Source organism: Perissodus microlepis, chromosome 4 (assembly GCF_051167445.1).
Source record: "Perissodus microlepis isolate ML-2025 ecotype Zambia chromosome 4, ASM5116744v1, whole genome shotgun sequence".
NCBI lineage: Eukaryota > Metazoa > Chordata > Actinopteri > Cichliformes > Cichlidae > Perissodus > Perissodus microlepis.
The window spans coordinates 8,092,324-8,107,921 of record NC_140464.1 but is presented as its reverse complement, the minus strand read 5'-3'; the positions used below and the strand labels follow the sequence as shown (position 1 = coordinate 8,107,921).

General features: G+C 39.6%; 1 protein-coding gene across 3 annotated transcripts in view; it reads left to right on the top strand.

The window, feature by feature from the left end:
• Positions 1 to 15,598, top strand: part of znf385c (zinc finger protein 385C) — a 142,923-nt gene that overhangs the window by 118,073 nt on the left and 9,252 nt on the right. For all 3 annotated transcript variants that reach the window (XM_084925404.1, XM_084925405.1, XM_084925406.1), the window contains 2 exons: positions 1,435 to 1,545; positions 10,646 to 10,865. In XM_084925404.1, coding sequence (XP_084781530.1) covers positions 1,435 to 1,545; positions 10,646 to 10,865 — 331 coding nt within the window. The remainder of the gene's footprint in view (positions 1 to 1,434; positions 1,546 to 10,645; positions 10,866 to 15,598) is intronic.

The window sequence follows — 15,598 nt, the reverse complement described above, 5'->3', positions numbered from 1 at the left end:
CATGCATAATAAGGTGGCGCCCTGTCACCTTATCTCTTCAAAATGAAGTTTGCCCTCGTCTAGTGCATCAGAAGGAGTTTAGCAGTACGACTCTTAATGAGCATCTTTAATCAAAATAAAGCCTCTGGTAATGTTCCGTGTATGTAGGCCAAAGAGCTACTGATGATCAGAAAATCTGTATCACGTGCTGACAGGAACCGAGTTATTCTCTTTACATTAAAGGGTAAGGCAGCCTCATGCTGACATTACAGAGTAACCTTTTAATTTGTTTCAGTTTCATTTCATAAGCTCAGCTGTCACTGAAATATACTCTCTGTTTCTTTTTACATTTAATATATTTTTATTAATAGTGGTATGCTTTGACTTTCATGTGAGGAGTATTCTCCATGCCCTCTGGTTGCACACAGCAAGAGCTCAGACTGTGGTGATCCCACAGCAGAAATGGGTTGCCTTTTGATTCTAACATTACCTTATCATCAGTAGCATTTAATGCTTTCCAGTTTTTTTTATTATTATTATTTCCATCTAGTGTATTCAAAAATAGCTTTTCCTTGTTTTCCTTATTTTCTGCCATCCGTATATCCTGTTAGTCTGTTCTTATAATAAAGCTCATAAGAACCATGGCCAAAGCTCCAAGTAATGAGGTCAGAGTATGTAAATATAATTCTTGAGTCAAAAGCCCGGACTTCAGACTGTCTATTGATATTTTTTCTATTCCTATTCCCATACAGAGCTGGGAATATTTTTTTCTATCCCTAGCTCTGTATGATCTATCGCAGGCATACAGCTGTGGCTGTGAGGACTTCCCATTTACCTGCTGTTTATTTGTTTACCAGGGGGAAGCCGATCAAGGCTGGCATAAAAGGCAGAGTGACTAGTGGATGAATTTAGGGGTTGGACCAAGGCCTAATAAGGATTACATTGAACTATGAATCATGTAGGGCTGCTCTAGAGGAGCCTGAGAGTAAAGATAGTTTGGAGTTGGAAAAGAGAATAATAGGTCCATTTGAAATTTTACCACACTGATGCACAACTCGCCACCTTTAAAGGAAAGTGAATTTGTTGTATTGCACTATACACTAAAGATTTCTGCATCTATGAATTCATAAAAAACATGCAACTGGGGAGAATTCAAGTTTGATCAGAACATATTGTCAGGATCTCGGGTTCAAACTGAAAACCGCAACAGATCATGGGACGATTTTACTAGTACACTTAAGTCATAAATCAAAAAATCTAACTTGGTCATATAAAAAAAAAATGGAAACAAAAATGAAGACTTATCATTTGGATCATATATCTCAACAATTTCCCAAAAAGCTAACTGGTAAGATGCTCTTGTGTCTTGCACTCTGTGACCAGAACATCATTTGGGAAAATAAAATTATATAGAACTAATATAGCTTATACTTGTCATGTGTTTCTGTTTCTCAGATGGACCCTGTCCAGAAGGCTGTGATCAACCACACTTTTGGTGTTCCACAGCCACTCAAGAAGAAACAGATTATCTCCTGCAACATTTGCCACCTGCGCTTTAACTCGACGGTAAGACACGCTGCATTGGCTTTATGTTTCGGTGTTTATGAGGAAGAAAGAGATAATGTTGGACTACAAGGCAGGGAAACAGACAGTACGCCAGACTGTGTAATTTAAAACATAAAAGCACACTATACTAGAAAGTGAGTCTGGCCTCGGAGAAGATCGTTTTGGGCTTCTGCTATCTTCTTGAATTTATGTCACGATCAGCGTTTTGGTTTTAGTTTGTTATGTTTAAGTCCTTTAGGTTTTCTAAGTTCATTCTATCATGCCTAGGTTGTCATTATAGTTCTTTGTTTGTTAGTTTCCCTTTGTGTTTTCTACCCCTGTATTAAGCCTCCCCTGTCCTATGTGTTTCATGTCTGCATGTCATTTGTTGTCAAGTTCATGTTGTCATGTCTGTCTCATTGTGTTTCCTGTTTTATTTTGAAAACGGTCATGTGTTCCTGTGTTCATTGAAGAGTAGAAATTTTACTCTTCTACTGCATGTCATTATGTTCATTTGTGTCAGCTGTTTTTCCCCATGTGTTTCCACTTCCCCTGATCACCTCCTGTGTGCTTTTAGTCTGTGTGTGTTCATTCATGCCTTGTCTGAGCATCTGCTATCCTACCTTATCTCCATGCCAGGTCTCTATGTCTATGTTCATGTTCCAGGGTTTTGTTATGTTTAGCTCACCCAGTTTAGGTTTTGTCTTTGCTTTAGTTTTTCTTTGCTAAAATCAGCCTTCAATAAATAGCTCGTTTTCAGTTAATATTAAGTCTTGTTATTTTGCGTGTACGCACTTGGGTCCAACCTCTCCACTCCCTATAGTCTGCCTCTGCCAGACTGTGACAATTTAGTTCTTATTTTCTTTCTGCAATTACCTCAGATCACTGCATTTTTGCATGCTGTGTGTGTATAAGGAAATGCGAAAAAGGTCTGAGTGTTTCCCTTTCTCCAAATGATTGTATATTTAAATGAAAAATTGGTCATTTGATTGTTATTTCTATGTAAAAGTTTGTTCGGTTTTGCTTTCTTGTGAGTTGTTTTGGTATGAGGGATTAGACAGCAGGGAAAGCTGCCGTTTATCAGCAAAGAGCAGAAACAATCAGCCGCCACAGCAGGAAGCAGCATTCTCAGTTCCCTACTCCATTTTTGCCACCCTCGCTAAAGCACATACATGCACACACAAACGTGCAGACTAGATTGCATGCACACAAACACAGAAAAACATCCCATGACATTTTATGCATATTTATATAAGCAAGAAAATGTCCAGAAAGCCAGAAGACTTCTTCGGTCTAGGCACAGCTAAGCGCACACACTCGCTGTCACACACTTTTATTTGGACTCCATCTTCAAAGAAGGTCTGAGGCACAGGAGACAGGGAGCTGAGGGGGGAGCAGAGATGCAGTCGTGCTCTTCACACACTAGAGCAAATCCCATTCCCTGCCTCCGCACACCGACTTAAAGAGGAGTGTCAGGTCTGACTGTAGCTTTATCAGTCTCTCAGAGAGCATGAATACTTTTCTAACACTTCCATGCATCCTCCTTAGAGTTTGCTCATATATTATACCAACTTATCCTTATGCATAATTCTCAAAGGGGAAATAAGTAAGCTCACTTTGCTGCTCAGTAGAGCACAAATAGACCTTAAAGAGCAACTTAACACCAGCTGACAATCTTGTTTTTAGCAATTCCTCAGTGGTTCGACCTTTCACCCACCTGCAGTGATGCAGAGGTGTACTCTGGGGTGTAGCTTTGATGGATGTTTCCAGGTTTCTAGTATTTGTGCTAAGCTTATAGGCTAACCAGCTACTTGTGCTAGCCATACAGACAGATATAAATTATGGGAAAAAATCTGATCATGAGGCGATGTTGTGCAACCGGATGGGGGGAATGTCACTGGCAGGGTTATCCCTGTTGGGCCAGTGTAACAGCCCTTGGTAACATTTTATGTGGCCCAAAACTACAAGCACGATTGTATGTTTCATTCCACAACAGTAGTAGTAGTGCAGAACAAGAAAGCATTTCTCTTCAATTTAAACTCTTCTGTTATGTATTTTATAACACTGAAAAATAGAGCTGGTGTCAAAGAATGCAAAAACCACCACAGAAATTTTTGATGATCTATAAACCACCTGAAAAATGACCGTACCAACATGAACCAAAATCATTTCAAGAGACTAATAACCAGTGGGGGACTGGCTGTCGGGAGCGCTGACAGTCAGTCTGTTGGCCTGAGAGTTGGTTTGGCCTTGAACTTGAGCAGCAATTTTACAAAAACAATCATTTGGTACAAGACGCACATTAGATGCAGTTCTGTCACTCTCACCTATACACTGTATGATCTTGCCACAGGATCCATGGCACGCAGGTGTGCACCTTTCTTTCGACAGGCAAGCCTGTCTATGTTAGACAGTGTATTGTTAAAGGAAAGGCTGGATAGACATGGCGAGACTACAAAAACAGATAAATACATGTACAGGGACCAGATTATTCAGAAATTCTAGCATAAACAAAACTTTCAGAATTCAGCCAAAGATAGGCTACTTAGTCACAATTTTTAAAATTTGTAATAATTATAATTTTCATATACAAATATAGTGGAGAAATGTCAGACTTCTGAAATATGTGTTAGTAGAACATATAATAGAATAAAATATCTATATATGTTCTTTTTCTGTACAGTTTGTACAGAACAGTACAGAATACAAACACAGAATACAAACACTCGCACCATATTTCTTTTTTAAGACATGTCTCAAAGGGTAAATCATCACTTTTCCTGGTGACCCCATTTTGCATAAAAATATTTCTATTTTCATGGCTCTGGTCACCTTGAGGATAAGAAGAGGTTCCATCCGTAAGGCATGAGGGGTCACTAAGTGTTATGTGAGCTCATAAGCTGTTGTCACCAGATATAAATTCAATTGACACACAGAAAACCAGCAACTTCTTATGACATGTTTTTGTCACCCGTCTCTATTGAAATGAGAGTAGAATAAATCTCAGTTGGCAAGAAGTCAAAAAAGTTCATTTCCCAAAACTGATTTAGCTATTATAGTTTTTTTCAGTGTATTTGGACCATTAATTGCTTCTACTGAATTTTTAACATTATTTGTTTTAAGTACTATACTAAGTATATTGGTGAACTAATATACTTGATCACACAGCGAAAAGCTTTTTTAAAAAACACAGGGGTGGTAGATGTTGTTCATTTACTAAAAATGTGTCGTTTTAGCCCATTGCTAGGTGGTTGCTAGGCAATGTGATAATGTCACAATATATAATATATAGTTCAACTTTTATGGACATAGAGAAGGTCTTATTATTGTGAAATAAAAATGATAGAATGGATTTCTAAGGTATTATAGGTGCATAAATGCAAAAACAGGTCACTTTAGCCTGTTGCTAGGAGGCTGCCAAGCCAAGTCATAACATCCGTTATAGCTAAGAACCTCCGGGGTGTAAGATGTTTGTGTGGTTACTTTCGATGCTTAATTCCTAATGGTTTAGGGGGAGTTCATGGACAAAGAAACAAACAATTCTGGTCTAGATTGAGGAGGAGAAGGTCATAGAGAATAAAGAGTTTACAGTAAAGTTTGGTTTATATTACTTGTGTAATGTTATTGGAAGGTGAGGGTACTGAAAGTGTGGAGAATAATTGCTAAAGATGTTTTATATCCTTCCTTGTGTTTGCCATATAACATGTTGTCATTTTACAATAATATTGGGCTGCCTGCAATGTTCCCTCTAATTTTTCATGTGTCTGAGCGAACACACAAACTCCCTGAGCGGTCCCTTGGACCACTGTGAGCAACAGCAGACGTGTGCACTGTGGTCACGCCAGCATCGAATCCATCCAAGTTACATGGTTTATTAAAATAATCAAATTACAGCATTTACATTTATGTTAGACTACTTTTAATTAACTGCTTTAGCCCACTTACAATGAAAATGTAAAAAAATCGTGTTCATGACCTGTGTAGTATGTTAACACTATTGGAAGTAAAAATAACTTGAACTCTAATTTTGAAAACACAACTTTTTTTTTCTTTTTTTTTTTTTTTCTCTGACTTGTATTATGAGTATGAGTCTGTGGTCTGGGAGACAGTCCTGTAACTCTCTTTCTGCAAAATACAGTATATAATGACCAATGTTGGGCAATTAATTATATAGTTACTTCTTCAAAAAAGTAACTGAGTTTTGGGGCGATCGTGGCTCAGGAGTTGGGAGTTCGCCTTGTAATCGGAAGGTTGCCGGTTCGAGCCCTGGCTCGGACAGTCTCGGTCATTGTGTCCTTGGGCAAGACACTTGACCCATTGCCTACTGGTGGTTGTCAGAGGGCCCGGTGGCGCCAGTGTCCGGCAGCCTCGCCTCTGTCAGTGCGCCCCAGGGTGGCTGTGGCTACAATGTAGCTTGCCATCACCAGTGTGTGAATGTGTGTGTGAATGGGTGGATGACAGGTTGTGTAAAGCGCTTTGGGGTCCTTAGGTACTAGTAAAGTGCTATACAAATACAGGCCATTTACCATTTTGCAAACAACAACGTTTTTTGCAGCTGTTAACCTAAAAAAGCAGCCAAGGCGGTTTTTTAAATAAACATTTCAAACTATTCACAGAACAATCAGCTGTTCTGCATCAAATCTGATGCCATACAAATTATTTATGACACTCCAAAACATAATTTCTGTCCACTATGAGATAAAGGAGAACATCCCAAGCCTGATACCTGCAGGCCTGACAACAGGAGATGTATCACTCCTGTAACACCTGTAACATTCAGCAGTCGCCTCATTGTTCTGACACACACAACAAAACTATTGACTACACTACACACTAACTACACAAGATTTGCGCTAAACGTCGCAAATCTCTCACATCTCAAAACACCGCCGTCACTCCTAAAACTTCCCTCTTCCTAAACATCTAAATGCCATATCACTTTTTGATTGGTCCACATAGTACATTTTTCCACCAATAGGAAAGGCTGGGAGGGGGTTTGCTCACAGGCGGAGAGTGCTTTCGAGCGTTTTCCTTATAAAACACAGTTTTTACCGTTTCTTCCCGCAGTAAATATAAACAACAATAGTATTCAGGAAGAAAACCAAACATTGCATCTATTTTTTATCATAACTCTGGTTTTACGTGGCCATATAACAGTAAAAACTGTTATCGTTTTTAAATTGTGGTATAGTCCACACTCTCTCCGTCAATTGTTCCGTCTGTCCTGCTCACATCTCCAATGGTTGTACACGTTGTCATTAACGTGGCTTCACTCCACATCAGCCACGCCGCTTTGCTAGCTAAAACACCGGTGTCGGCACATAAGGACGCTGTCATAGCCTGTCGACGTTGATTAGCTGCGTATATACGAATGTGAATCGCATTATTGGCTGGACTATGGGATAAGGTGGCATCGTTCTAATCCCATACTGGAGCAGCCAGTCACTTACTGACTAACACTGCAAAACAGAATTGTTAATGTATTTATTTTAATTTCACTTCAGGTTAGATTTTTTTTGTGCGCAACACAGATTTTCTGTGTGCAGAGACTGTGCCAGCAGTGCACAATTACGCACGCGCCGAAGCTTAGAGGGAACATTGGCTGCCTGTATTTATAAATTGACCCTATACTTGTAATTTAAGGAAATAATGAAAAGTTAATTCATCAATTTAATGAAATGGGGGAGCTATGCATTTGCTGAATTAAACAAACCAACTGGCAAAACAACTTCACTTGTTTGTCAGTTTCCTTTCCTACAAGAAAGTCATTATTGGATGAGACAATTTCGCAGTATTTCAGAGCTATGGGATGGGGCACTTTTCACACCCCCACAACATATGTCTGGCAGAATATAGCCTTGTGTTTCCTTTTATCGCAGCGATTTCTTAATCACGGGACATTCTTGAATCTCTTTGAAGAAACTGTATCTCCCTGTAGTCTCGCTGCTGGGATGGTGAAAACCAAAGCTCATTTCACACCTTGTCCTTCAAGCCTCCACTGAGTCTCAGTTGGATGGAGAAGCAAATGGTGGAGGGCTCACCAGCAGAATTCGTCAAATCAAGCTGTGAAGCCAAGCACTGAAGCCTTTTCACTGCAAATCAGTCAGACAATGTGCTGAGGTATTTGAGTTCCTTTTACAGATCTTTTGACGGACACGTTATGGTGGCTACGCATACATGGTTAACACTCTATAGTCCAACTTCTGTTGTTTACTGTAGGCTGGTAGTGGTTGTGTATGTGTGTGCCACTGACCTTGTATCTCTGCCACGATACTGCATAAGCAGTAAACTTAATTATTGCTTATGGCAGTGACTCGCAATCAGTGGTAGAAATATCCCAGGGGGAGTTTTGTTGCCACAGGGTATATGCAAAGATTTGTTCAACTAATCCAACAAAAAAATAAAATTAAATAAAAGTATAAAACTGAAATTATAATTTTAATTAAAGAACTGAGTGGACCTGAACAGGCTGGAGAACAAAAGTTACTGTTCATTAAAATTAATGAATAAGCAGTTGAAACAGACAGCCAAAAGGAATGCATAAATGAATAAACAAAAAAAGCATTGGTCAAAAAAAATTAATAAACGATTGAAACCAAAGCAGTTCAAATTAAGAGGATGCGTAAACAGTCGAAATATCTTGTTAAACAAAGATGTTAAATAGAGTAAAATAGAGGTCAATGGTGAAAACGGTCCGCTGGAATTTATTGATTAACAGTTGATGGTATCCATGTAATTGCTAATCCAGCTAATCCAGGTAAAGATTTGTTTGGAAGAAATACGTAGCTAAGAATAACTGTAAAGACTTGAAATCTTTAAAAGTGATACATTGTTGAAAAAGCCAAATGTAATGGATAACTTGGAAAAACAAACACTCACCAGATGCTTTATTAGGTACAGCTTCCGAATACTGGGTTAGACCACATTTTGTCTCATAACTGCCTTTAATTCATTGGAGCACAGATTCAACAACATGCTGTAAACATTCCTCAGAGATTTGGGCGCATACTGACAGTTGCTGCAAATTTGTCAGCTGCACATCCATGTTGGGAATCTCCTGTTCCCTCTCATCCCAAAGGTGCTCTATTGGATTAAGATCTGGAAACTGAGGAGGCCGTTTGACATGGCGTGTTATCCTGCTCAAAGCAGCCATCAATAGATGGGAACGCTGTGGTCATTAAAAGGTCAGTATGATCAGCAAGAGGATTCATAGGCATTTGCGTGTAAATAATGCACAACACCACCAGCAGCAGCCTAAGCCACTGATACAAGGCAGGACGCATCCATGTTTTCATATAGTTTATGCCAATTCTGCCCCTACCATCCAAATGTAGCAGTAGACATAGAGAGTCGTCAGACCAGGCGATATTTCTGTAATCTTCTATTATCCCATTTTGGTGAGCCCATGCAAAATGAAACCTCAGAAGTGACACCCAGTATGGTCTTCTGCTGTTATAGCTCATCTGCTTCAAGGTTGAACATGCGGTGCATTCGCTCATGCTATTATGCTTTCTTTAGTTATCAGGAGTGTTATTTGAGTTACTGTTGCTTTCAAAGCAGTCTGTCCTTTCTAGTCTGACCTCTGGTATCCACAAGACATTTTTGCACAGAGAACTGCAGTTCTGACCATTCTTTATAAACCCCACAGCTGGTTGTGTGGGAAAATGCCGGTTGATCAGCAGTTTCGGAAATACAGCATGTCTGGCAACAACAACCAGACCATGCCACTTTTGAAGTCACTTAAATCATATTTTTTAACTGTCCTGATGCTCAATCTAAATTTTCTCCAGGTCATCTTAATCATGTCTACTTGTCTAAATGCATGGAGTTGCTGCCATGTTATTGGCTGATTAGATATTTGTGTTAACAAGCAAATGAAATGAAATGACCGGGAGTGTATATATCTTAGTTGGGTTAATAATTAGCTTAAATCCAACTGAAATAACATTGCTTGTTCTGCTGGATGGAAAAACACTTTAACAATATCCACTTATATATGTTAATAACAGTTAGTTGGTGGCAAAGGGGTGCTTGATTCCATCTGAGAGGCCTGTGGGATACATCAGATGAAAAAGGTTAGGAACTGCTGGCTTAGGACTAATCTATTGTTCATTCGGTTAAATCAGCATTTTGATCCTATTGAAAAGGCCTTAATGAGATCACAAGTCTCATATCTTCTTGTTGCATGTATTTATTTCTCACTAAGGAGTCCTTCAGATAAATGTCAGCTCTCTTTTCATGCAAGTTGTTTAGTACCTGAGGATTTGCATGAGTTGTTTCTTCAGGAAGTGTTAAATTAGAAGCTTAAGAATAAAGTTTGATGTGTTTGAGAAACAGCTACATCATACCGTGCTACAAAAAAGTGTGTTTGGAAATGTTCGCATTTTTAAAAAATAGGTGTTTTTGTGATTTGTATTTAATTTGTGTAAATTCCAATTCATGTATGTTATTTGTGATTGTCTCTCATTATGGGTCTGAAATCTTCCCTTCTGTACCTACGTTCTATCCAGACTACGCTCTGAAGAGAGTTTATCCCTAAAATTTATCTTCTCTTTTAATGAGTGATCTCTTTATCGATTTATTTTCTTTTCGTATGTATCCATGCTTACTCTGACAACAGGGGCTTTGTTCTGGGATTGAACCGAGGTCGTGAGAGTGATGCAAATGGGAAGGTAAATCCGCCCGGAGAGAAACTTGCGTGTTTATTGCTGCAGTGCAGTCAGTCAGAATGTGTTTTGCGTCTGATCCGCGTTTGTGGGTTTGTGCGTGCTCACGAGCGCTCAGATGTGTGTGACATTAGCATGTATTGCCAGATGCGTCTAGGTTTTGCAGAGGCTGATTCTCACAGTGAGCATTTATAGGCTAGTTGTAGAGATGGAATCCTCTCTCTTGTTGCATATTCCACATGCAATTATACCTCTGGCCTCCCAACGTGCCAGCACTGTTATCAGGTAGAAACAGACTCTACTCTTTGCCGCCTGCGTATGCCTGTGAGAGAGTGAATATTCCAGGCGTGCATTTTAACATTTATTGCACGCGAACTCCAGTCTTTCTAGCAGATTATTCATGAAGTAATTTCTGATTTTCCTTTTTGCCCTGTTTTTGTCTCATATTCCCACAGAACCAAGCAGAGGCCCACTATAAAGGTCACAAGCACGCGCGTAAACTCAAAGCCATGGAGGCCCAGAAAAACAGGCAGCGACGAGCTGGGGGGGAGTCATCCACAGGGAGAGAGCGAGACCGAGACAGAGACCGGGAACGAGAGCGGGACATAAGCAAGACATCTACATCTGAGGCAGCCCTTCCCACACTTATGGATACTTGCTTAGAGGAGGGAACAAGTAGGTATAGTGGCAGAAAGATGGGACGAAGGCATCTGCAAGAGTGTGCTATTTGTAACCGATCCTTCTCCAATCCTCTCCACCTTCTCGATATCACTCTATCACGCTTTGATTCCTCTAACTCCTCTTCTGCTCCATTGCATCTTTCTAAACCCCATCAACCAATCTGCTTCTCACATTATTGACAGTTTCCATCCCCCTCCATATCTTGGCCACCTTTATCCCTTTCTCTCAGCTCCAGTGTGTTACACTTTGAGATTATATCTTCTGTACACCTTATCCCTCATCCTCTTGGCCTCCTATCCCCACTATAAATTCAGACCTCTGAAATTGTAACTCACATTTTTTCCCCTAGAACCTCTGTCTTTGTGCCTTGTGATGGATGGAAGGCTCAGATGCTATGGGAATGGGGAAAAATCTGGGATAAAGAAATGCTGTGTAAATACAGGGGCAGACTGGGATCGATCAAAGCCTTACTGGGGTCATTTTTAGCCCCTTTGCCTCAACTGCTTGACTTCACCTCAGTTACTCTATGCTCTCTTCTCTCAATCTCAGTTAGATGCAGAGGGTAGTTACAGAACCAGAATTGGTGTATCTGTGCAGCATGAAAAGAAAACCATATATTGCTGGTTGAGAATTGAGAGGGTTCCAGATTGTGGTGAGAGCATTCATTTAATGGGCTGTCAAATAGAAAATAAAGTTAGAAGACATCAAAGGCACTTATCTTCTTTTACAAAAAGTTCAAATGTTTTCACACTGGCAGTGTAAATATAGACATTTTAACTTGTGATAAAGGAATAGAAGTGCATTGGTTTTCTTTCAACAGAAAATGAATGTTGACTTTTTCTCACCGCACAGCTGCAACTTTACCTCAGAGAGCATGAATTGCTCCGGTGGCATTTTGACTGCAGAGTGAGCCCATTACATCTCATGTTGCTCTTGTCTACGTCCACACATTTCATTTATCCATCACAGCTGATGGGAATGGAGAAGAGCCAGAGCACTTTTTCCCCCTCTGTCTTTTAAATTTTTACTTTCCTCCCCCAGAGAAGATCACTGTCTAGGCAGAAATTCAAAATACTCTTGGATGCTAGATGGAATATCAGAGATGAGATATGAAGGTGCTGGGGTTGGAAAGAGACTTTTTCCACTTTATCCCATCTGACAGACATGTCCACATGCACATGAACACACATACACACACACTTTTTTTTTTGCCTGGAGCACTTTTTGAGTCTCCTTCAGAAAGGAGAAAGTGGACAAAAGAGTAGAAGCCTGATAACGCTCTCATCAAATATCATTTTAATATTCCGCTGTTGCAAAGGAGAGCTCTGAAAGAGGAATGCAACAGCAGAGATGAAATGAGATGATGAGTGGAAAATGAAAGATAAGATGAAATGAATGAAGAACACTGAGGGAAAAGGGAAAGAATACGAGAAAGAGAAAGAACATGGAGGAGGGGGTCAGTGAAGAGAGAAAGTACATAAGTCAATGCTAGTTTTTATGCTGTGAATAATTTTGCAGTTCTTAAGCAAATTTTGTGAGGAGGAACACTCTTTAATAAGCCCAATTGTGTGATTGGCCTTATGTGAAATTGAAATGCAGCAGTGCGAGCCAGTGCTGGCATGCACCACAATGCCAAACTGTAATGGAATAGTGCTCCAAATTAACACTCTATGAAATGAGTTATATCTGCCATGAAAGTAAAGGCTGGTGAGGAGCTGTCTGAGGCTAATGCCCACATTGTGTGCCATCAGGAGCCAATAACACACCTGTCTGCTATTCTTAGCACTCTGGCTCCCTGGCTCAGAGTAAACAGATTTCTTCTCAACCCACAAGGTCAGCCTCCTCAGCCTCATTAGAAAATGCTTATATGCACATTTAGACACAGAAGACATTTACTACTCGTGCACCACCTCTCGACATCAGCACTGGATGGGGTTCAAAGTGTATATTAAACACAAGATGTTTTCCAAGAAAATTTGGAGAATTGCCACCATGGAGTGGTGTGGGTAATTAAAGTTTAAGCCTTTTCACAGCACAAATAAGAGAACCAATAATAGCAGGACACATGCATTCATAACAGTATAGCAGGGTGAGACATAAATGCATGTGTTCAAAATCATTGTTTCGGTAACCATCCCACAACATGTTGGTTTCTTTAAAGTCTGACCACCTCATCTAGTTGGTAATTATTGTAACCATGATGACAAAGGTCTTCTGAGGATAATGAAGTACTGCTTTTAACCCGAGCCACAGTGTTGTGATTTCATTGTGTAAATCTAGCCATAATTGTGTGAGTTCAGAAAACAGTGCAGTTAGGAAGGCAGTGGCAAACAATGTTATTCTGTAGAATGAAATTATATTTGTTGTTTAGAGGTGCAGTGACAAATGTTGTACAACTTTGCTTTCAAAAAGTGCTGTGAAATGTTGATTAAAAACAGAATGCAATAATGCCCCAGTCTTTTAAAAGCAAAAATATTAGATTTCATAAAAACAGCTGAAGTTTAGTCAGGAGCAATGAAAATTGAAAAAAAAATATGTGTGATGCTAACAAAAGACGCCTTGTAGAACTTCACACAGCCATTTGTGTTAAGTAATGTGATTGCCTATTCAAAAGAGCATCACAGAGAGGCTGAATCTTTCAAATGTAAAGATGGACAGGGATTCACCTCTGTGTGAAAGAGAGAGCTTGAATTTCAGTGAGGATTTCATTATCACATAACATTAAAAGATTCATAGAATCCATAGAAATCTCTTTATGCACGGATAAGGCCAAAAACATATCCAACTGGATCATGGCTTGAGGCCATTTCGAGCCAGTTTATCATTTACAAAGCAAGTATTAAAAAGAAAAATGTAAGAAAAACATATCTATAAACTCTTAGGAAAATGTATTTTGTCAAAATGTGGATTTTTTTTTCATGACTTCAAATGATCAAAAGTGCTCTTCTTGCTTACAAAAATTTTAATTTCTTTCACTTTAAAACAAACTATTCTTTCTTGGAGGGAACCTCAACAGTCCATACATTCAGAAAGGACAGGGAGTTGTACAAAGGGGACTAATCGATGCTTATAAACCATGTCCTATCCTAACAAAGGGCAGCGACTGAGCAAGTGAAGAGAGCACCAGCCTGGTGCTAAGAGACAGAGAGCCGGCATCAATCATGACAAGCATCAATCACCTTTGGCTTTGATTGACTCCACTGTTGAACCCGTCTTTGCTGGGACTATGTCTGTCACCAGTAATGATGATTTAAAGGCAAGAGTTTTCCCCAGAGAAGTTGTTTATGCTCTGAAGCTGCCTTGAATTAGCACTTGCCTGCTAAATCAAGTGCTCAGCGCTTGTATGTGTAAGAGAATTTGTGTTTAATGACGCCAGTATCCATATTTTTTTGTTATTTTGTCAGTGGTTAAAGTTCTCAGTGGATCAGTCTGCTGAATTGAGAGATCTAAAAGCTATTAAAATCTGTTTTATTAAACTAGACTGTCAAAAGATTAACTATTTAATAGATTAAGTCTTATTCAGGTTAAAGAAATATGATGATTACCTGCATATCAGTGATCCATAATTTGCTGCTCTGTAGTTCTGCTCCACAGAAGGCCTGCTAAGAGCAAGCCTTTGATCTGATATTTTGCTAGTTTTGGTCTCTGCTTATAATGTAAACAGTCAGAGGACAAATGGGACAAATGACAATGAGACACAAAAGGCATTTTTGGATGCGTGGCAAAGTCATGGCATTAATATAAGGAAATACTGCTCATCAAAATTGTTACAGGTACCATTTGGTACATCCAAAGATGCACATTGGACAGGTTTAGAGATTCACTCATGGGGCTAACACAAAGATGCTAATTATAGTATGCTCTATTCCACACCTACAAACAGTCACCAATTAATCAATCATAAATTTCACTATGCTGTAGAAGGAACCTGGCACAAACCCACACAGGGAACATGCAAACTTCAGATAGAGACAAGATTCTTCAAACCTACATTAGTCTTGCTGTGAGAGGGTAATACTAACTACTGTCCCACCATGCCACCCCCTAGTCAAATCTGGATCTAAATATTTAATTTGTTAGATTCGACTTCTTCAGCATTTTATTCTTTAGGTGCCAGAAATCTAGTTAGTTTGTCTTAATAAATTACCAAAATGGGCACCAGTTTCATGTTGAATAATTGCATGAATTATAGACTTATTTCAGCGCTAATGGTGGAAGAGTAAAGGTTTTCTTAGCTGTTGAAATGTAGTGTTTCTAAAAATGGAGATCTTACCCCTGCTGAAACTCAGCAGGGGTATTTGATATTCATCCAGCAGCACAGAGTGAGGTACCTCATGATCTAAATCCTTGGATTTTTGAGGGCTTTGATTCCCACCAACCTCCATGTCTTCCTCTGCTTAATCCACTGATCAGTATCACTCCCCTCTAGAGACTTCTCAGGTGGCCCAGTCTTTCACCAACACTCAGGATCATACCTGCCCCCACCCCCCTCGAGAGGAGCTCAGATCCCTCAAGGGTCACTCTCATTACACCAAGGGGACTGTCTAATCTTGCTTCTATATAGTTTCTTTTTCTTTAGTAGTAATGAGAAAGGAAGACCCTTATCTCCAATGATGAATTTACTCTGGGACGTAAAAAGGAAAAATCAATGGAGCACAGTTGCACAGAGGGTTGTGTGTGTGTATGTGTGTGTGTGTGTGTCTGAGCTGAGGGAGAGAAAGAAAGAA